This window comes from Cetorhinus maximus, chromosome 16, assembly GCF_964194155.1.
Source record: "Cetorhinus maximus chromosome 16, sCetMax3.hap1.1, whole genome shotgun sequence".
Taxonomy (NCBI): Eukaryota; Metazoa; Chordata; class Chondrichthyes; order Lamniformes; family Cetorhinidae; genus Cetorhinus; species Cetorhinus maximus.
The window spans coordinates 52,762,565-52,786,722 of record NC_135894.1 but is presented as its reverse complement, the minus strand read 5'-3'; the positions used below and the strand labels follow the sequence as shown (position 1 = coordinate 52,786,722).

The 24,158-nt window shown below is 39.4% G+C and overlaps 1 protein-coding gene across 1 annotated transcript in view; it reads right to left on the bottom strand.

Moving 5' to 3' along the window:
* Nucleotides 1-7,260: 7,260 nt before the first annotated feature.
* The window catches only part of eif2s3 (eukaryotic translation initiation factor 2, subunit 3 gamma), a 41,194-nt gene continuing 24,296 nt past the window's right edge, over nt 7,261-24,158 (bottom strand). Inside the window, exons 9-12 of the mRNA XM_078559819.1 lie at nt 14,611-14,755; nt 13,288-13,457; nt 12,761-12,933; nt 7,261-9,596 (exon numbers count right to left, since the gene is read on the bottom strand). Coding sequence (XP_078415945.1) covers nt 9,533-9,596; nt 12,761-12,933; nt 13,288-13,457; nt 14,611-14,755 — 552 coding nt within the window. The 3' untranslated portion in view covers nt 7,261-9,532. The remainder of the gene's footprint in view (nt 9,597-12,760; nt 12,934-13,287; nt 13,458-14,610; nt 14,756-24,158) is intronic.

Genomic DNA, 24,158 nt, shown 5'->3' with positions numbered 1-24,158 from the left:
GAGTGTGCGTGGAACCCCCTTTTCACATATCACCCCATTTTTATCCATTACATTAGAAAGCCACCATGAGAGAAATCACTGCTGGATTTAGTAACAGGAAATGAACAAAAGTAGATAAGCAAGCATAAGGGGAGCCAAAATAATTACTGAGAAGGAAATAAATAAATTGACAAAAATCAAAATAATGGATTTTTTTTAAAAAAAAGCTCACACTTACAGAATCCCCTATCATTGTTGTTTTTACAATTCTCCCCCTGCCACCTTATACAGCTGAGTCAACTATGATGATGCAGACTTGTCTCTGGTTGCACTCCCCAGAGGATCCAATGCTGTAATCTCTGTTCAGAACCAAATACTGGTTGGAGAGCAAGATGCACTCAGGGGCTTTTGCACTACCTTTCTTGTCCTCCTTGACTGTCTGACAATCACCCATTCCCTCTTTGCCTGCACACTCAAGCTGCAGAATGGTCACATGTGGAAACATGCTATCCACAGAGCTCTGACACTCACAATGCACTGCAGTGACTCCAGCTCAGAACTCTAATTCTTCCAGCTCATGAGACTTACTGTTCATGTAGTTGTCCAGGACATGAGAAGTGTCCCAGAGTTCCCACATAGAGGAGGATGTGCATTCCAGGGGACTGCAGTGCCCTGTCATGCCTTTATTTATGAGTCTAAGCTTTAATTGAAATTAGCTAAAGGTTTAAATAAAAATTAGCTATAGGCTTATTAGAAGTAATATTAAAAAAGCCTCATCAACTGTTCGCCAATCAGCACCTTCCATTGTGCTAACATCACTTTTTAAAAATATATCGCACTCCCTCCAGGCTTCGGCCACTCTATTTCCCTGCCACCAAACTCCTGTTCCACATACCTTACTTCCTGTCCCATCAAGATGGCATGAAGAAAAATATCTAAAAGAAAATTGTTTCTCTTATTTAAATTGTTTTTTTTAAAAATGGCTGGACTGATAAAAAGGCTGCCACTGACCATGTGATGGTAGTTCTAACAGAGCAGCAATGGAACCAGGGCTCTGTCCAGGTTTTAAATTGCCTGGCTCTCGTTTCAGTAGTAGTTTAGATATCTGAACTTCTGTATCTATGCCGAGAAGACTAATTCATCTCTACATGCCTTCTTCCATCGTGAAAGTCTTCACTTCTGCAACAGTTTCAACCTACTAACCCCTGAAAGAATGCACCATCGAACTTTATAATCCTGGACTCTGGTGAAACCCTAATTCTTATTTTTATTGTGGTCTTTGCCCTGAATCCCTTTCTTTCTCTTATCCCTCTTTTATTGTATGAATGCAAAAAAGGGCAGACATTGCAAAACACCCACATTGGTGTGTGTAAAATAAACTAATCCTCTTATTTTACCTTAATTCAAGTTTGCTGTGGGGTTATTAATAGAGGATTGGATCACTCCAAAACTGAAGGATTGGGGGAAAAAGTGCCACCACTTATAAAGGAGGAAATCAAAAACTGGCTGTTTGAAATTAAACCCCCACCTGTCCAGAGCACAAGTCTTTGACTTGTTAAAGAAACTACTTCCTGGTTACTCACCTGATTTCCTCACCCTCAGAACTCCATCTGTGTACTCGTTCACTATCAAGACTTCAGAGAATCCTCTGGTGTTTGTACTGGACAGTTCTTCACTGACTAAGCATTCTCCCTCACTGCTGTTTTTTTTAAACTAGCTGGTCTCTTCAGGGCTTAAGTAGGTTATGGGAATAAAGTGATCTAGGGTTACTGATACATAAAGCATCAAAACAATTTTATAAGGCCATTAGAAAAAACAAATAAAGCACTAGGGTTACTTTCTAGAGGGACAAAATTGAGAAGGGGAAAAGTTATGTGACATTTGTATAGAATCTTGTTTAGGCAAACTTTGGACTGCAGTTCTAATTCTAGTTCTATTATAAAAAATGCTATGGAGGCACAGAACAGCATTAGCAGAGCGTGGACTGAAAAGTTATTGGCTATAATTTAATTCTAAGAATGGCAATGAAAGAGGGAATAGATCAAACATAACAGGCCAAATTTTGCTGTTACAAGACATCTAAGCATTTGGCAAACAAGGCAAGCAACTGTATATCTCCTTAAACAATCTGATGAAAGGACTTTGAAAGTAAAACAGCACAAAAACTGAGAAGGAAGTAGTGTAAATTAAAGTGGTCGAATTCAATGTCAAAATAGGTACAGAAAGAGAAATATTGAAAGAAACACTGAATTGAGAGAAAAAAAGAGACAAAAGAAAAAGGTTACTTAAAATTTTATATTTTTAAAAGCAACAATTAAAACCAGGTAAGAGACTCCACACATGCAACAGTTAATTTCAATGTTGTACAGGTTGTTTAGCATTAATTAATGTTTATCACATTGTTGAGGGTACATAAACTGGATTGGATAGGATTTAATTTAGTGGTGAGTTTATTTCATATCTACTGTGAAAATACAGCAACTTCACCTATTTTAATGAGCCAGATAGTGAATACCATTTTTGTGAAGCTAATGGTGAAGCAGTGCAATTTGGACAGCAACCGTTAGATTTTTGAGTTTAATTGCATTATCTGCCTTTGTTTGAAGTGCTGTACCTTTATAATGGTGTTTTCCATTAACCTCTTATTTAGACAGGAAAATCTGAGCCAACATCTTTGTTTAAAAACAAAATGTAATATTTAAAATTGAACGATACATTGATTGTATGGCAAATCAGATTTGAGTCTATGCAGATACTGTAAAATTAGTTTGATGAAAAAGTTGGTTAAGATGATTTAAGTTAAGCTATCAGTTTTAAACTTAAAAGTAAATTTATGTATAGTTAATGGTAGAGCACATCTAATTATGGGTTGGCACATGCGAGAAAGAAACTAGATATTCAAGCTACAGGGATACATTAAAATTTATAATCCATGTTAGTATCTAACTTTAAAGGTTCATATGTTAGGATTTTGCAATGCTATATTTAAAGTAATCACTTAATTTTAATTGACATTATTGAAGATGAAGAGTAAATTATACAGTTGCTGGTTCAACTAGCAGAATCAAGAGATTTTTAACAGCTTAGCAAAAAAAAACTTGTTTTCAGAAGAGACCTTCCAAGCAGTTTAAAAAAAAAACCTGCAAAACTACTTTCTGCTAAAGAACATTTAGCAGATTGATTCACTAAGTTGTATATATAACATGTCCATGAAATTATGGTAGTTTTTCAATTCATTTGGTTCTCAGCATTTAATTTGTAATTACTGTATTAGTTTTAGCTGCTTCAGCCTGGACCTGAATGTAGTTTCTACCTATGCAGAGGCTGAACTGAAGATATAACGGGACTTCTACATAAATTCAACTTCACAATTTACTGCAATTTGCTTGTCAGATTCAGCTCATATTAACTTGTACAACACAATGTGTAAAAAAAAGTAAACTTCCTATTTATGAAAGGCAAAAGTTGCTTATATAAAATGAAAAACATAAGTTAAAATAGAGAACTGTTTTAAAAGCTAAATCCGTCCAGTTATATTAGTGCTGTGATTGAAATCATGGGTTGCTAATCCATTGTGAGAAAGAGGAAAATGTTCCTACCAATGTTTGCATTGTTGTGCTGCATCCATTTGAGCATGTAAGCATTCAAATACTTCCTATACTATACCTTACTCTTTAGAATCTTGCTCTTTAGATAAAATAAAACATGTTACCAAATCTTTGCAGCAAGGTGGGGCACTAACATCATTGCAGAAGTAGAATGTTAATTAGTATGTGACAATGTAATTTTTCCATTACCGTGAAACATCATTTTTGTGCTCACCTCGATGCCTCTAGCTGGAGTTGACAACCTCATCCGAGTTGCATTAGGCAGACTTAAACAGATGTTCCTGGTGAGCATAATCTACACTTAATAGACTTGTGTTACAGAACTACAGTAAGTCTATAGCCATTTAACCATAAATACACAAGTCCTGCTCATAATGAAAACTCTTAGTATGTTTAAAGCTGTGATTTAACAGTCATTTTGGAAAACCATCTGTAACTGTGATTAATGCAAGACAGAAACACACTTTGCTAGGCTTGCTAGAAGTTGAGGTCAAAGTTTCCACTAATTCCATGAAGGCCCCAGGTTTTATCTGTGGTGTGTTGAGTTAGCTGATCATAGCTGCTACTACCGATGAAATTGGCCAAGCTTCGCCACTCTTAATTGCTATTCAATGACCCCTTGCTGAAAAGTAGCATGAATTGAAATACAACTAAGACAAGATTAGCTTGGGTGACAGCTTCTACAGCCAAATAGCTTCCTAACATGCACCATCAAAATTCACACAAAAATGATTGGGTAATATACAGCAGTGTTTTCAGAACTATACCCCAGCATCCTGTCAATGCCTTGAGAATGGGATAGATTTTGAGAAAAAAAGAAAGTCCTTTCAAATAAAAACCCCACCCCACATAATAGACAGGTCTTCAAAAAACAAGGAAATGAGAACACTCTGAATTTAAAGTATAAATATAACATTTGCAAACTGAATATTTCAAAATATTTCATGTTCTATAAAAAGAAATTTTCTAAAAATTAAGTTTATATTTTAAAGTCAACTAAGAGTTAAAAGCTGAAAACAGAATAACTTTGATGCAGTATCCATGTATTTTGATGCAGGAAAAGATCCCATTGGCTTTAAAAGGTTTGTGCAGAAAATGGCCGATGTAAACCTCCATGACATGTGTTCAAGAATATTAGTAGCCATGTCCAAATGTTACTCAGCAACAACTTGTATTTATGTAGCGCCTTTAATGTAATAGTGCCCGAAGACGCTTCACAGAGGCATTATAAAACAAAATGCGACACTGAGCCACATAAGGACATATTAGGACAAACAACCTGGTCGAAGAGGTAGGTTTTCAATTAAAAAAAACTTACATTTGTACAGCACCTTTCAAAATAGGACATCCAAAAGGGTTTACAGAACATGAAGTACTTTTGAAGTGCAGTCACTGTTGTAATGTAGGAAATGTGGCAACCAATTTGAACACAAGCTCCCAGAAACAGCAATATGATAATGACCAGATAATCTGTTTTCTAACATTGATTGAGAGGTAAATATTGGCCAGGACACAGGGGTTAAGTCTCTTGGCTTTCATTGAAAGAGTGCAATGGAATCTTTTACTTCCGTGTATTATAGCAGGCTGTGCCTCGGTTCAACATCTCATCCAAAAGACAGCACCTCCAACAGTGCAGCACTCCCTCAGTATTGCCAGAGTGTCAGCCTTTATTTTTGTGCTCAAGTCCTGGAGTGGGCCTTGAGTCCAATCTTGTCACTCAGCCAAGTCTGTTAAAAAATGAGTCACATCAGACAAAGATGTCAAAGGAGGACAAGTTTAAGGAGGGTAATCCAGAGCAGAGGCCCAGGCAGATGAAAGCAAGGCCACCATTGGAGGTGTAAATAAAAGTGGGGATGCCCAAGAAGCCAGAATTAGAAGAAAGCAAGAATCTTTAAGTATTGTCGCGCTGCAGATTACAGAGAAAGGGAGAGATTAGGCCATGGAGAAATTTGAAAAGGATGAGAATTTTAAATTCGAGGTATTCATAAATCAGGAGCCAAAGTAGATACGCGAACACAGGGTGATGGATGAACAGCATTTGGCACGAGTTTGTTTATGAGCAGAGTTTTAGATGACTTCAACATCAGGGGAGGTAGAACGTGGGAGGCTAACTAGGAGTGCGTTGGAATCAAGTTTTATAAGTTAACGCTTTACTACTTTGGAAATAAGTCTTGTGACGCTTCTCCACTTAATATATCATCCGTGCAACCTGGATCACCAAAATTAAGTTTGGGGAAGATTTTTGTAGATAATGCACCCCTTATATTTTATATGTAATATTCAAGACCATCTATTCCAGCTAACTCCATAGCTTTAGTTCCCCTTTGTTGACGAGTCTGCAACTTTAGGAGGAAAGGAAATTTGAAACAAATATTGAAATTAAACTTACTGAAATAATTATGTTGCCTTTTTAATGTGTAAAAAAAATCTACAAAATTCTATTAGTGATAATCTAAAAGACCTTTGTATCTTTAGTCTTCCAAAGCTACAGCTCCCCAGATGACTTAATTCAGATTAAAATGAAGCAGAAAATCAAACTTGTGATAATTGTCTGGCTCAAAGTTCAGTAGAAAACCAAGCTGACTATTAGTACAAGGAAAACCGGAAAAAGGAAATAAAAAGACAAAGAGAGTTCGAGAACAGATTAGCAGGTAAGATAAAAGAGAAGCCAGGTCTTTTAAAAACAAATAAATAGTGAAAGGTAGTCATAGGAAGGGTTGGATCAGTTAGGGATCAAAAGGAAATCTTATGAGTAGAGGGTTTGACTGAGGTTTTTCATGAGTACTTTGCATCTATCTTCACTAGAAAATGCTACCAATGTCACAATAAGAGATACTAGTGAAATTGGATAGAATATAAAAACAAAAGGGTTGGCAATGCTTGAAGTACAAAAAGTCACTTAGTCTGGATGGCATGCAACCTAGGTTACTGAGGCACAGAAATCCAGAGGGTCTAGCCAAGCCACAATATTTTAATCGCCCTTAGATATGGTAGTGGCACCAGAGGACTGGAGAATTGCAAATCTTGCATGTTTAGAAAAAAGGGTGATAAAGCCAGCCATGCCAGTTCAATCAACCTAATATTGGCTGTGGGGAAACTTTTTTATGAATCAAACACAAAATTCATTGGAACCTGGAAAGTGAATAAAAGCCAACACATTTGTTGAAGACAAATTGTATTCGACTAACTTGACTGAGTTCTTTGCTGCAGTAACAAAGGGTTGGTGAGGGTCGTGGGGATGAAAGAATAAGTAATGGTAAATAAAAACAGAAAATGCTGAAATACTCAGCAGGTCTGGCCATCTGTGGACAGAGAACCCGAGTTAAAGTTTCAGGTCAATGAATTTAATTTTTTTTCCATAATTGATGAAAGGTCATTGACCTGAAACATTAACTCTGTTTCTCTCTCCACAGATGTGCCTGCCCCACTGAGTATTTAAAGCATTTGCTGTCTTAATTCTGTATAACTGCAATCAGTACAGTTGTCTATGGACTTTTTAAAAAAGTCATCATTGGTAGCATGCAAGAAAATTTTTTTTACTGATTAAAAAGAGCAAACTATTGAGTCAGAAATAGGAAATACACCAGGAGTGAAGGCCAAATTCCCCAAGTCTATCTGAAAGGTGACATGTCTACTGAGGCTGCATTTCATTTAAAAAGCAGCAGATAAAACCTTCGTGATCATTAAGCATTTATCCCATCTTTTACGTTATACACAGGAATAATTAGTACTGCACTGGTAGGACAATACATTTCAGTTGCAAATAAAGGTTTTGTTAATACAGACATCACAAGTATAAAACAATGAATGTGAAAGGATTTAGAGTTCATTTTAAAATATTCACTTAATTATCTTACATGATCACTAATTCAACTTAGGTAAAAGTATGAATCATAGAAAACAGATTAAACAAATACTTCAGTTATCAGCCAGCTATGAGATGAGGATTTAAGAGACAGAGAAACTTCAGGGATGTTTTGCCAAAATGGAAAAAATGCCACGTTGGAATTACACAGTAAGGACAAAAGATGGTGTTTTATAGGTAGGTGCTTCCTTAGAATGTTCAAGTGACTATATCTGCAGTACTCAAGACATTGTTTTATTTCATGCTTTGCTATGCTTTTCTCAACCTACTTTACTTTCTGATCTTTGCACCACAAGGGAAGGAAAAAAAGTGTTATTTCACTCTGCTAGAATTTCACTGTTAGGTACTAACAGATTGTTACATAAGAAACATGGTAAGAGTTCCACATGAATGCAGTCACAGAATTAAAATGGTTCTTTTAACCAGCAGAGCCACCTGGGATTGAAGGATTTTTTTCTTCCCTTTGCCAATTTTCTCCCCCTTCTCTTTTGTTGCTTGTTGGTATACAGTTTCATAGCCATAAGTTAAAGTTGGTACTTCATCCGTTGCCATTTTTAACAAGTGAGCCTTGATATTGTGTGTTGACAATGAAAGACAGACATTGTCGTTGAACCTGATCTCTTCATCCATTTCTTCTGGAGCAAAAAATGCTAGTTGTTTTCCCTTCCTTAACACAAAGCCACAGATGTCAACTATAATGCCCAATAGCTGCCCTGACTGAATTCAGCATAAATTGGTTTGTATGGCTAAACAAGCTAACCCCCTTGGGGAATCATACAGGTTATACAATAAAGCATGTAAACAATTTGTAAAGAGGAAAGTCACTTGGGATAAAAGGAATAAAGAAAAGAGAAAATGATCTTAGAATTTTCTGAATTAACCTAAATCCTTGCATTCAAACACAGACAACTGTGGTTAGTTACTGTCAAAACATGATTTTTGTGTAACTACTTGGCAGAGTAAACCCCCATCTGATAATTAGATCCATTTTTGTTCCTTCATATTAATCTTAATGGGATTGAAACAATAACATATAAAGCACAAGATTTTGTGATCAGCCCAAGGCTTTGAGTTATTTTAAATAAGTAACATCTTCAAAAATGCTATGTCACTGTAAGCTGCATACCAATGAAAATACTTCCATCTTCAGCAACAGGGGTCAACAACATAGATCAGTCAATTATGAACTAACTGAATAATAATGCTACTTCGACCTCTAGCTATGGCTATACACCAGTGTGACATTTTCCACTTCTCATACAAGCTTTCCTTGTAGTGAGTGAGAGATTGGCAATTGTAAAAAAAATTGTGGTAGTTCTAGGTTGTGAGCTCATGCCCTACAGAACCTGCCCATATGTTTCATTCAGCATCCTGACAAATAGCTGCCAAGAGATTTTCATTCCAACAGTCTGAAGTGGATTTCATACCAGATGTGAAAGGACAGGTCCATAAGTTATTCTTTACTCAGGTGATAAAAAGTTAGAACTGGCTTCCAGGTTGAAGAGTTAATTGAATGAATGTAAGAAACACTTAAGACACTGCAATGGAAAGACAATTAAGTTCGCTATTCAGCAAGGATGAGATTAAATGGACTGAAGGGCCATGATCGAGCTTAAAAAAATTTGCCTCATTACCCTCTCATAATTTACCAAATGCGCTGCAAGCACAATCCCTTGCGGTGTAGCCAGAAAAATTATATTTGAATGAAATAGCTGAAAGGTGTGGGCTCAGGATGGAAAATATAGAAGTGATAAGGAGGGTAAAAACACACATTTAATTCTAAATGTCAAAACACTTTTAATGTTTTATGTTTACTGACTGCCAGTGTTGACAGACCTGATTGAATGGAACTTTATTCTTGCTGAAAACACAACTTCTATTCAAATATAAATTAGTTTTTTTTATCACCAGGAGATATTTGAATTTTTTTTTTAAAAAAAAAATCACTTTTCCAAATTTACTGGCATGATACCAGAAGTTCTTTTAAACCATGTTTTAGGATTCAACAGTATTTGGATAATGCTAGGTACTGCTACAGGCAGTCCACTTGTCCTCTTCAATGATACCACTCTCTCCAGCTTTAATCATCATCCACTGTTGGCTTTATTGTTACACCTCTTCTTATTTGACCCCAGCCAATTAAACTGTGAGAAAGAAAGAAAGTTAATTAGTCTTGTGAATGAAACAATGCATGCTTACAGTCACGTCAACTGTGGAATGATATTAACAATGATTCGGATTGGTCCTGTCGTTGCCATAGAGAATGCACCAGGGAACTATTGCTCCCCCATGCTTTCAATATAAAACAGGCGCAATGCCTGCATGTTCTTTCTGCTTGCAGAAGACGGTCCCCTGTGTATGAATATATGTAGCTTCAAGCAAGGGTAAGTGAACCACATTACAAGCTTGACTGCTATCTTAAACTGGCTTTTAGTGTAATTTTTAGTAGACTCGGGATTGTTCATCAAGTGCTATCCAATTGCAGAATTACATATATCGTTAGACATTATCTTCTGAATTTTGCAAACATGGGCTGCTTGAGAATGGCCAGCACTCTGCCTATTGCGAACAGCCGAAGGGATGTGCTGTTTGGTATGATTCGCCGCCAGTGTTGAGACATACGGCTTACATACCTGGCATTGCACCAGTGCTGAAATTCATATCCCACATTATTCATTTATCTGATAGGTTGAATGTGTTTTTGGCTTGAAAGCAGCATCCTGTTAGTGTAAAATACCACTCGTGTTGCTACTGTATAGTAGCAGCGTGAAACGGCTAGCTTCACCTGTTGTTCAAATTTTGAGATTCCTGGGTAATTTGGAGTTGACTGGCAAGCACTGAAGTAGACTGAAATATACAGCATGCAATGATCTAATCGGGTGAGCCATTATCCTACAGGATAGCGTTGATGCACCCTATTTCGGCATCAACCTTGCACAGTCAGAAAATGGCTTGGGCCCTATTTGAGGGCCACTGGATCCCCACTAAGCATGACTGCATAGCCCTGCTCCTTCATCTTTGTAAAGACTAGACAAGAACTGCATATCAATAGCAATGCTGTGTCCATGTGCTTTTTGACATTGCTAGCCTATTCACTAATGTGCCGCTCCAGGAAACCACGAGATTTGTGCCTTATCATTATATTGTGGCAATTTAGAGGTATTAGCATTTTCTGAATCTGTACTCACTGAACTTATGAACTTAGCAACTCTCACAGTTGAATTTAGCTTTAATGACACCATGTATGCTCAAACAGATGGTGTCACTATGGGATCTCCTCTCGGCCACGGTCTCGCTAACACTCTCATCGGTTTCCACAAGAAACGTGTTTTTGATGGAATGGCCCCTTACCTCCTACCCGTTGTATATATCCAAAATGTAGATGATACGTTTGCTATATTTGAATCTGAAGCTGCATGTAAGAATTGCCCTTCACATCTTAATGGACTCCATCCCATGCTCGAATTCACCTTTAAAACAGAGTCTAATGATCTCACTTTCCTTGAAGTGCTAGTTGAGAAATGCGCAAATGGGTTTTTTTTACTACTATCTACAACAAGCTTACCTTCACTGGTCAATTTACGCATTGGGATTCTTACAGCTCCACGCGCTACAAGATTGGCCTTATTAGCAACCTCGTAAATAGGGCTGGAGCCATTTACTCACCATGCATGCTTGATGCCGAAATAGGGCGCATCAAAGCTAACCTGCTGGATAATGACTACCCTGATCGGATCATTGCTCATGCAAATTCACCAATAGGCCCAAAGCCACCACTTTTGGCCTTGAAAAGTGCCCAGTTGACCTCAAATTACCCTGGAATGGTAAGGTATCTCAAAAGCCTGAGCAACAGGTGAACCTAGCCATTTCACATTGTTACTATGCACTCGCAACACAAATGGTATTTTCCACTAATAGATGCTGCTTTCAACCCCAAAAAACATTCCACCTACCACACAAATGAGTTGACGTGGTATATGAATTTCAGTGCCAGTATGTAGGCTGTACATCCCAACCACTGGTGGATCGTGCCAATAAACAGGTCCCTTGTGCTGTTTGCAACAGGTAGAGTGCTGACTGTAGTCAACCAGCCCATGCTTGCACAACTCAGAAGATAATGTCTAACATTAGATATGATTCTGTGAATGGACAGCACTTCCTGAACAATCCAGAGTGTGCTAAGAATTACACTAAAAATCAATTTAAGATCATCAGTCAGTTTGCAATGTGACACACTTATGTAGCCTCTAGCAAATATATTCATACACAGGAGACCTGTCCTTTGCAAGCAGAAAGAACATGTCCAGGCATTGCAACTTTTTTGAATTAAAAAGCATGGGGGCAATAGTTCCCTGGCATTCTCCATGGCAACACCTCAACCAGAGTTGACTTTCCACCCAATTAGCATCCTTTTCTCACAATATAAATTATTACTTCCTTTGAAATTTGGCATTCTTGCATCTGTCCTGATGAGTGCAGATGAAAGCTTCGACAGCATGTCTCTTTTATTCAGCAACACTCAAATGTAATTCTTTTATAATGAATCCTAGCACAATACAAAATTAGAAAAGTCTGAAGCTGACTGACAGTATGAAGTTCAATTTCTACATCAGTCTGTTTCATGATGGTGCAAGTGATGTTAAAGTACATTCTCAACACTATCAAAAACAGTTTGAAAACATCCCCCTTCAGATCTCTCTGCATGACAACCATTCTTGAGGGCAAATAAGCTATTTACTCCAAGATGTTTGCTAGTGCAGCCCTAAGCTTGCTTCTGGTGCTTAAGAGCTGTCTGGGCGATTTGGCATTTGGTTTTCCTTCACTGTTGAAAAGTGTCGGGGTCTGTACTTGGCACTGATGAGCAGATTTCATGATGCCGTGAACTATGGGCCATAGCTCACATTTCATCAGCTCTGGTACACCTGGAGTAAGTCATTATTTTGTATACTTTCAAAGTGTTCAATTGTCATGTTTGGTGTAGATAAACAGCCTTTAGCCACAGCATTGCTTTTTAAGATCAAAGCAACTTTAGCTTTCGTTTTCAATTATCTTTAACACTTAGAAGTAACACTCCATTTCTGCACAAAATGTTAACCTTTTTTTTTCACCCCAATGTCCATCAACAATGTATATTCTACACCATTATTCTCAATGTGGGATGCTTCCAGGGAGAATCATTTTGGATACCCTCATTAAAACAAATTAAGAAAACTTATATTAGGAAACTTATTCTCCAAGATTTTCAAAAACGTTAACTTCCAAAATTCCCTTGAAAAGTTTCAATACTTTCTTGAGTTCCTTCACTCACCGCCAATGTTTCTCTACTCTTCGGCTAAGGGCAATCTTTTCACCAACTTCTGTACACACTGGATTTGTGAGGACTATCTTCCCCAAATCAGCCTTCACGGCACTGACTCTTCCTCCAGTGGAAAGGGATCCTATATTGACCATTAATACCTCATTTTTGGATAGTTTTTGTACCTAGAGGGAAAAAGAAATGTTGCTAAAATGCACTCATTTTAATAATAGTTTGTCACCAATAACTACATGGAATTCCACTATTTAAATATACATACATGGTACAATAGTCAATAACCTATTTGCATTTTAATTACAAAATCATAGAATACTGAAAATGTTCATTTTATTGTTATTGTAACAGAACAAGTAGGTTAGGGCTCTAGACATTTTTATCAACCAAATCACATTTAATTTTCTGACCTTCACACACTAAGCTTGAGCAGATTGATATACTATTGTATTCTTCCAAACTGTTTTCATTTATAATAGTTATTCTTTTTTAAAATGTGGAATTTTGCACAACATTGAACTCACCTTTGCTGCTTTCTTGTCTCCTTCTGTACGCACACCCAGCAATCGCCTGAGAAGAAAATAAGATATTTCCAGCTCTGTGAAGATTTCTGGGAGAGCTCCCACAGCACCAAGCACCTGTCCCACCATACGATCGGCACGGCACAGAGTTGGGTCAATTTTCGTTCCAACACCTTAAATAAGAAATGGTTTAAGTCACCAAAAGTAACATACGGGTTTTGCTCTTTCCAATGATTAGTTGGATAAGTATCATCTCTTAAGCAGATAGCCATGAATCCCATAATGGCCAACCAAAATACATTGAATGCGCATGGGGAGAAAATCTACATGGCTTGCAATATTGAAAATTTCTCATCTTGCTGGAGTTTTCCACTTCTAGTCATGACTTCATGCTGCTACTGATGAGTTACTATGGAAAAACATACCCACTAAACATGATTGATCACCCAAAGATTCAAAGTAGGTTCTGAAGAGGTCCAATGAAAGTACATGGATTCTCTCCAGTTTCTTAATTTACTTAAGTAAAAAAAAAAATCGCAAGAGATGGATAATTGAAGAATGTTTTTAAGTTTTATTGGAACATCTGCCAGTATCCAATACAGTCAATAATCAACCCTTTAAAGCAGGCACTCATGAGACCTGCTTCAATTCAAACCATCAAGAAATGTATGGTTAATATATGGTTGACTGTAGCAATACTTGGCAATGTTCAATATAACAGACCCGACTCCTCAGTAAGCTGTTGATACTCCCATTGTCAATTGGTTAGGCCACAATATGCTTTTAACAGATGTTCATTATTGTGTGGAGCTGAATCACTCCTAATCTGGGGGACAGTGATAATCTCAACAGTCCAGCTTCAAACAGGAACTCAACACTGGCAATGGGGCATTCCATTTTAACCAGACAAGCAGCAAGTAATTGTACAGGTTCTCAGAAACTATCAAACCTCAAAAAGCTCAACTAGCAGTATTGTTTTACTATGTAGTTTGAAAATAAACTGGCCTTCTGATTTTGAAGTTTTACCTCACTTAATTGAAACCAGCTACAAGAACAAATCTTTTGCTCAATCAGTAAATACATTTATGATAAACAATAAACACCAATCTTTTACTAAGTATAAGAAAGAGTAAAGGCGGGTCAATGCTATATACCTTCTGTGAAATTGTTTTCTCACCATGCTGACATGCAGCCAAGTGTTCACTGCGTCATATGTGGTGAGTGATCTTGCAGACAACACCAGCAGTATGCTAACTTTGACAGTTCCAGGCTTATTATCAGGTAAAGCCTCAAAATTGAAAGGCTTAAGTAAAACATCCTCCTTACCAATAAGGCCACCAGGTGCTGCAAACTGGAGGTCATTGTGCTCTGCAAAGAGTGATACAATCTTTGAAAAGATGGGTTTGCACATCAGCTTCCCTTCATGGTCTTTTGACACAATACCAGGTCGTACTTCAAGTTCCTGTCCAACCTGCAAAAAACACATGAAATCCTGCAGACTTAGGGGTATAAATTAAATTACATCACACATTATTACAAGGCTTGTATTGTCAAAACTGTGTTCTGTCGGATAGATTTTGCTCAAAACATTTTATTTGCTATATCGATAACTATCCCCTAAAATGTACTGGAAACTTTATATGAGATTTGACACCGAATTTTAATGGGCCATATTGCCCTATAATGGCAGCATAGCTGAGACAGAACTGCCCTCAACTAACTCCCACATATGCGCTTATGATTAGACCTCTGGATAGGGCACATGAGGCACCTTAACCAGTCCCTTCCCAACAACCCCAGGCACATCATGGCCAATTATAATACCCTCTCATTACCATGGCCTAAGTCGGCTGTCACAGCACAGATGAAGTTTGTATGATCCAACTAACTGGTAAAGTTTGCTGAATCACAAAGGAAGACACCTCATCCAAAAGACAGGAACTCAGACAGTGAAGTAATTCCTCAGTACTGCACTGGAGTGTCAGCCTAGATATCTGTGCTCAAGGTTCTGTAGTGGTACTTGAACCCTCAACCTTATGACTCAATGGCAAAAGTCCTATCAACTGAATGAGGGCTTACATATGATTAAGACCACCACTCAAGATTAAATCCCATGGCAAGACCTTGGAAAAAATCTCAGTTTTCAAACTCGATGTATGCAGTGACTGATGGTATCATTTTGGGGACACAATGAATTCCAATGAGATATTGAAAATGAAGATCTAAACTTTGGCTTTAAGAAACCAAAGCTAGCTTAATTTGAAAAATATGTTTTCGCTTGGCTGCTTTTATCATTTGGAACACATGACCAGTAACAAATCATTTCAAATCTTGTGTGTCCAAAAAAAGAGACAATGTGATTCAAACATATAGAGACACTCCCTCGAGTCCTGCATGAGATCTGGAGATGGTGCTCTGGAAATTCTGGGTAGCATGGAAAGGATTTAAGCAAAGTCCAACCCACAGATGAGAACATGTAGGTCCTTCCAGAGTTTCACCATTAATACTAGGATCCCTGTTCAAAAAAGGGAAAGGGTCAATCAAGAAATTCCAAGTTAATGGCCCAGATTCTCACGTCAACAGCGAAGGAACAGCGCTTGCTATTCACCACGTTGGCAGTTTTTGCAGAATTTTCAGTGGCGATTTCCTCTAATCCAATGTCTCATTTAGTGCAGTGCCCTCTACAGGGGATCTGTGATACTATTTCAATGTCAAGTATAGCGACTAGGACTGAAGCAGCACACCCCATGGAGGAGCAGAGATCTCTGACAGCAACTTCTGGATTTCAAGCTTACAGCACATGTACAGACACCAGAAGTTGCTTTCAGATTTACCCTGTAATAATGGTGAACATGGATAACCTCATTCTTGATATTATGGCAAAATCTGAGTAAATTAATTTTAATCTCTGTTGTAGGTAAACTTCTAGAGTTCATGGGATGAAACTGATGAACAATGAGAAAGTTTGCAGACTGTTAAGGACAGTCAGCATTGATTAGCAGAGGAAAAACATGCTAAACAAATTTAGTTGGATGAAAAAAAAAATCAGTGTATAGATAAAACTAATTTTGCATATATGGATTTCAGGGAAGAGCTGGAGGCGATGGCATAGTGGTACTGTCGCTGGACTAGTAATCCAGAGACCCAGGGTAACACTGTGGGGGACCCGGGTTCGAATTCTGCCATGGCAGATAGAGGAATATGAATTCAATAAAAATCTGGAAATAAAAGTCTAATGATGACCATGAAATCATAGCCGGTTGTCGTAAAAACCCATCTGGTTCACTGTGTCCTTTAGGGAAGGAAATCTGCCATCATTACCTGGTCTGGTCTGGCCTACATATGACTCCAGACCCACAGCAATGTAGCTGACTCTTAAATTGACCCCTCTGACAAGGGAAATTAGGGACGGGCAGTAAATGCTGACCTAGCCAGCGATGCCCATATCCCATGAATGAATAAAAAGTGGACATTTAATAAACTGCCACATTCGAATATGATAAAGGCATACGGAATCAAAGGACATGTAGCCCCCTGATTAAGTGGTGGCTGGGAGTAAATGGACAATATTCTGATTGGCAGAATATGAGTGGCTCAGTGTCCATCTGGGATCTTGGTTTCTTTGATATAAATAATTTGGGACATCTGCATTGGAGGAATGATACTGAAGTTGCTGCTTATAGCAAATAAAAGAGCAGGACCTGTCAATTTAATGTCAGCTGTGGGGAGCTACCAGTCGTTAGGGATGGTGTGAGTGAGCATTTGAATAAATATGAGCTGATTAGAGAGTGCCACCATGGCTTTGTTAAAGATAACCACGCATGTTGAATTCTTTTTGCTATCGCTAATAAGGTGGAAAAGGGAGTGTTTATGGATGTTACCTACATAAGGCATTTCACATGGGATTATTAACAAAAATGAAAGTACATGAAATTCACGTGTGTTGGAGTGGTTCTCTACAATGACTTCCCAGGTATTCAAACCTGGTCCTGATTTCCCCAACTGCCACTACCTTGAGCGTAAGAATTGCTGAATGAACATGCTTGAGGGGCTCGTTTGGGAATTGAACCCAGGACCTCCCGCTACTAATTTAATAAATACCAGCACAACAATCATACCCCTAGACCAAAGGGCATTCAACGTGAGGCGGTGGCGTAGTGGTATTGTCACTGGACTGGTAATCCAGAGAACCAGGGTAATGCCCTGGAGACCCAGGTTCATGGTAGATGGTGAGATTTGAATTCAATAAACAAATAAACAATTTAAAAAGTCTAATGATGACCGTGAAACCATTGCCAATTGTCGTAAAAACCCATCAGGTTCACTAACGTCCTTTAGAGAAGGAAATCTGCTGTCCTTACCTGGTCTGGCCTACACATATAACTCCAGATCGACAGCAATGTGGTTGACTCTTAATTGCCCTCTGAACAAGGACAATTAGGGATGGGCAATAAATGCCCACATCCCATGAATAAAAGAAAAATTGAAGATTGGAAATTAGTTGGTAGGTGTTTCAGAGATTTGTTCAAGTTCTCACCATATTTATGAATGACTTGGGCGATGGAATAGAGAGTTGCATAACCAAGTTTGAATATGACATTAAGTTAGGAAAGACAGTGAGTCGTGCAGTTGGCAACAGGAAGCTACAAAGGAACAGAGGCAGATCAAGTGAATAAGCAAAAACTATGGCAAATGGAGTTTAATACAGTCAAATTTTAGTTCATGCAGTTTGGACCTAAGGAGGATAAATCGGAGCATTTTTTAAAAGGTGAGACTGTAGAGAAGGGAATGAATTTGGGAGTCCAGTGCACAAATCATTAAAAGCTTGTAGGCTGGTACAAAAATAAATCAAGGAGGGGAACATAGTTGATTTTATATGTGTTTAAAATGGCAGTGGAGAAAATAATAGGTCTTAACCGTGACAAATTGAGTGCTCGGTGGTTTTCATCCCACTGCATTCGTTAGAACAAATGACTGGGAAATTAAAGATGCATCACTTTGCCAAGCTCTCTAGATTTGGCAAATGCCTTTACACTGGAAAATTAAAAATTTCACTCCATTATTTAAGAAGGGAAGAAGAATCCAGGTAACTACGAATCTGTGGAGGTGCAAAGGAATTTAGGTGTCCATGCACAGAAATCACTAAAATCTACTGTATTAGAATAAAAAAAAGGCCAATGAAATGTTGGGCTTTATCTGAAGAGGGCTGAAATACAAAGGGAATGAAGTTACATTCCAGTTGTAGAGCGTATTGGTCAGCTCCCATCTGCAATAGTGCATTTTAATGCATTGCAGGTCAGGAAGAATATTAGCCTTGGACAGATGCGCAACACCAGATTGTTTCTGCATCTCGGAGGGTTAAATTACAAGGTCAAGTCGCAAAAACAAATTCCCTTTAAGTATAAGTGAGCATGGTGTTTAAAAAGGGTAGATACTGAAAAACTATTTTCTCTAGTGGTGGAATTTAGAACAAATGGACAGTGTTAAAATTAGGGCTGGGCCATTTGGGAACAAAATTAGGTAGCATCTTTACACAAAGGGTGACAGAAACGTTGATCTTTTTGCCTAAAATGCTGCAAATGCAAGGACAATTGGAGCTTTCAATACTGAGTTTGATAGATTTTTGTTAGCTAAGAATATCAAGGGATTATGAAGCAAAAGTAGCAAAATGGAGCCAAGATAGAGATCAGCCACAATTGAATTAAATGGTGGAGCAGGCCTGAGCAGCTGAATGGCCCTGTTGCTAATGTTCCTATGCCAAACAGAGGAAAAATGCAGGAGTTAATAGTGAAGACTCATGAAGTGCACATCTTTCATTGGATACGGGCAACACTGGCAAGGCCAGCATTTGCTGCCCATCCCTAACTGCCCTTGAACGGAGTGGCTTACGAGGCCATTTCAGGGGCTAAGGGTCAGCCACATTGCTGTGGATTTGGAGTCACATGTAGGCCAGACCATATAAGGATGGCAGATTTCCTTTCCTAAAGGGCATTAGTGAACCAGATGGGTTTTTACTATAATCGACAATGGTTTCATGGTCACTATTACTGAGACTAGCTTTCAATTCCAGATTAACTAAATGTAAATTCCACCAGCTGCAATGGTGGGATTTGAACTCGTGTTCCAGAACATTAGACTGAGCTTCTGGATTACTAGTCCAGTCTGAGGTGGACCAGACGCCATTGTCTCCCCCAAATTTCAAATGTGAAGAAATGTAAAGATTCTCAAGAATGATACCAGAAATGAGAGGTTACAGTTACGAAGAAATATTCAAAACTTTTCCCCCCACCATTATGGTGGTGGACAATTAAACAACTAATTGGAAGAGGTGGCTCCGCAAATATCCCCATTCTCAATGATGGGGAGCCCAGCACATCAGTGCAAAAGCATTTGCAACCACCATCAGCAAAAAGTGCCGAGTGGACGACCCATTTGGCCTCCTGAGGTCCCCAGCATCACAGATGCCAGTCTTTAGCCAATTCGATTCACTCCACATGATATCAAGAAATGGCTGAAGGCACTGGATAATGCAAAGGCTCTGGACCCTGACAACATTCCAGCAATAGTACTGAAGATATGCTCCGGAACTAGCCACAGCCCTAGCCAAGCTATTCCAGTGCATCTACAACACTGGCATCTACCCGACAATGTGGAAAATTGCCCACGTTTGTCCTGTCCACAAAAAGCAGGACAAATCAATCCAGCCAATTACCCGCCCCAGTCTACTCTCGATCATCAGCTGATAGAAGGTGTTCCGTGCTACTCAGCTCCTGACCTCATTACAACGTTGGTCCAAACACAGGCAAAAGAGCTGACCTCCAGAGGTGAGGAGAGTGACTGTCCATCTCATAAAGGCAGTATTTGACAGTGTGGGGCATCAAGCAGTCCAAGTAAAACTAGAGCCAATGGGAATCAGGCGCAAAATTCTGGTTGGAGTCACATCTAGCGCAAAGGAAGGCAGTGGTGGTTGTTGGAGGTCAATCATCTCAGTCTATGGACATCACTGCAGGCGTTCCTCAGGGTAGTGTCCTAGGCCCAACCATCTTTAGCTGCTTCATCAATGACTTTCCTCCATCATAAGGTAGGAGTGGGGATGTTTGCTGATGATTGCACAATGTTCTATTCACGATGACTCGGATACTGAAGCAATCATGTTCATATGCAACAAGATCTGGACAACATGCAGGTTTTGATGATGAGTGTCAAGTAACATTTGGGCCACACATGTGCCAGTCAATGACCATCTCCAAAAAGAGAGAATCCAACCATTTCCCCATTGACATTCAATGGCATTACCTTTGCTGAATCCCAAACTATCAACATTCCTCAGGGTTATTACTGACTAGAAACTGAACTGACTAGCCATATTAATACTGTGGCTACAAGAACAGGTCGCAGGCTGGGAATTCTGCAGAGTAACTAACCTCCAGACTCTCCAAAGCCTATCCACCAACTACAAGGCACAAATCAGGAGTATGATGGAATGCTTTCCACTTGCCAAGATGAGTGCAGTTCTCCAATGACACTTAAGAAGCTTGACACCATACAGGATAAAGCAGCCCACTTGAATGGCACCCCATTCACCATAAACACTCACTCTCTCCACCACCAAGGCACATTGGCAGCAGTGTGTACCATCTACCAGGTGCACTGCAGCAACTCACCAAGGCTCCTTTCAAACCCGACACCTCTACCACCGAGAAGGACAAGGGCAGCAGATGCATGGAAACACCACCTGCTTCAAGTTCCCCATCAAGCCACATATCTTGGAACTTGGGCTTGTAACTACATTGCTGATGTTCCTTCGCTATCACCGGATCAAAATCCAGGAACTCCTTTCCTAACAGCACTGTGGGTATACATACACCACATGGACTGTAGCAGTTCAAGAAAGCAGCTCACCACCACCTTCTCAAGGGCAATTAGGGATGGGCAACAAACGCTGGCCTAGCCAGCAATGCCTACATCCTGTGAAAGTATATTAAAAGAAAATGGAAAATAGAAGGTAAAGGGCTAAATCTAAGAGACTTTCAAAACTGTGTAAAGATTCAAGAGGTAAGCAATAAAAGGCTGTTTCCCCTTTTTAGAGCTTTGGTAATAAGAGATTAAGCAAAAACATAAGATAATCAACAGAAGGAAAAAGGGGAAATTTAGAAGACATTTTTCACAATGTTATTAGAACATGGATGCCTTACCACAAATTGCCAATAAGGCAGAAATTATGATTTAAAAACAAATTAAAAAACACAAAATATGAAAAAATGTAGGGGAAGGGAAGAGAAATAAGATTAGAGTATGTAAACCAAGTTGGGAGATCTAGCCCCAACACAGTTGCCAGTGGGCTGACAGCTAACATCTGTGCTGGGGCTTTTTTTTTAAGCAGCATGGGATATTAAATAGAATCCAACCAATTCCCACTCACTTAAAAGAATGGGGTGGTTACCATAGCCAAGAGCAGAAGTCACTGGGCATCTATAACAAGCTGGGTCAAGAATACAAGGCCTCCAAGTGGAAAATAACATGCCTTTAGATAAATTATTTCAGTTTGACAGATTGGGGAGTGAGAATCAGTGACATGAATTTAAACTACACAAGAGTAGGAACAGAATGGGCTGAAGGTGGTTCGCTTCTTCCCAGGGATCGTTGTCCTCATCGGCTGTCCCTTGATTCAAGGATGATGTCTACTCAGGGTCACAAATTTTTCCCATTGGTCTTCATGTGACTGAACAGGTTGATTCTTGACAGAGGGTCTTTGGGCACATGGGGCAGGACGTCCCATGAGGTAGTGGGATGCGAAGTGCAGGCTTTGCTTCCTTTTCTTTCCTTCTTTGCTACTAGCCTGCCTTATCATTAAGGCGTCCGGACTCAAAATATGATGCGGCTTGATAGACAAGTTGTCGTCATTTTGAATGATTGGTAGCAAGCTCCTCTCAAATATTAGTGTTAATGCTGCTGCATTTCAAGGAGAGCTTCAGTGCACCTTTGTAGCATTTTCTTTGCCATCCCCTGGAATGCTGGCCATTTTGAAATTTGAGGAAACCGGACCTGGCAGGGAGACACTTCTCAGCCATCTAGACACAGTATCCAGTCCATCATAGTTGATTTTGCCTGAATGCTTGTGGAGCTGGCTTCAAAAAGACCCATTTCAAATAGGACACCAGGGCCATCTTTAGACGAAGGTCATAAGGTCAAAACCCCTTTGCTCACAGGATGGTGTCTCTCTTCTCAGGGATAACAATGCCATTCATCAGTGCTGGGGAGAACATTTCCAACAACTCCTCAACCGTGAATGCAGTGACAGCTGATATTCTCCAGGCTATCCCCTTGTAGAATCTATGGGTGAGCAACCATTGATGGGAGAGTTGCAACAAACAATCAAACAGATGAAAAACAACAAAGGTTGTGGCCCTGGTGGTATTCCAGCTGAGGTCTTCAAAGCTGGTGGGATTTTGCTCACATCTGGACTCCATGCACTCACCCTACGGATTTGGGAGGTAAAAGAACACCCCCCCCCAACCAAACTGACTTCAGGAATGCAACAGTTCTGTCTTCAAGGGAGATAAATCATACTGTGGAAACTATCGAGGTATTTCCCTCTCATAGCTGGGAAAATCCTGACACGCGTTCTCCTAAATAGCCTACTTCCTGTGGCTGAGGAAATGCTCGCAGAGACGGAGTGTGGCTTTAGACCTTCCAGGGAGACCTGTGACATGATTTTGTAGGCAGACAAATTCAAGAAAAACGTCAAGAACAATACCAGGAACTCTTCAGTGTATTCATCGACCTGACCAAGGCATTTCACTCAGTAAATTGGAAGGCTCTGTGCATTGTGCTCCAGAGATCTGGATGTCCAAAAAATTCCTCAACACAATCCTACAACTGCTTCATGATGTGACTGCAGCTGTCTTGAGTGGGAGATCTGAAACAGGTGCTTTCAAAATCCATGTCAAGCAAGTCTGTGTGATAGCCCCCATACCATTTATAATCTACCTGACAGTGGCTATCCACCTCAAAGGTCAACTGCCCTCTGGTGAGTATTAAATACCGCCCTCCATGCCAAAACTAAACTGACCACCAGAGATTTATTTATTTATTTTTTATTCATTCACAGGATGTAGGCTTCGCTGGCTGGGCCAGAATTTATTGCCCATCCATATATAATCTACAGTTTGCAGATCACTGCTGTGTTCCTGCCCACGCTACATCAGATGTGCAAGCCACTCATCATCTCTTAAATTCTGTATACAAGAAACTCGGCTTGTCCTTGAATGTAGCCACAACAAAACTCATACACTTAGTCAGCCAAATATTCCATCTCCCGTATATGTTGAAGGAGTGACTCAAATATGTTGAGCACTTCCCATAATTTCGCAGCCACCTCTCTCAAAAGGCCACCATTGACGAAGAGATCCAACAATGGATCAGCTATGCCAGCTAAGCCTTCTACAAACGACGGCAATGAATGTTTGGCAACAAAGACCTCCGCAAGTCATCGAAGCCCAAGTATACAGAGTAGTCATCACCATGCTCCTGTACTGCAGTGAGACCAGGACTGTGTATCAGTGACATGGAAGAGCTCTAGAGAAATTCCACCAGCAATGCCCCTGCCACATTCTCCGGATTCACAGAAGGACTGTCGAACAAATGCAAGTGTCTCCCCAGAAATGTGAACTTCTGGAATGTGTTGTCGGCCGCACCCTCTGCATGCCTTGAAGAGAGAGCTGGGCCAGTTATTTGATAGGGCAGAGATCGTATCATACAGCGAGTAAGTGGCTTTATAGATAAAAATGGTCCAAATGATCAGCTGGACTAGTTTTGATCATCTGAATCGACTGGAAAGGGATTTTCCCAGACTATTTTATTCCCTTATTGTC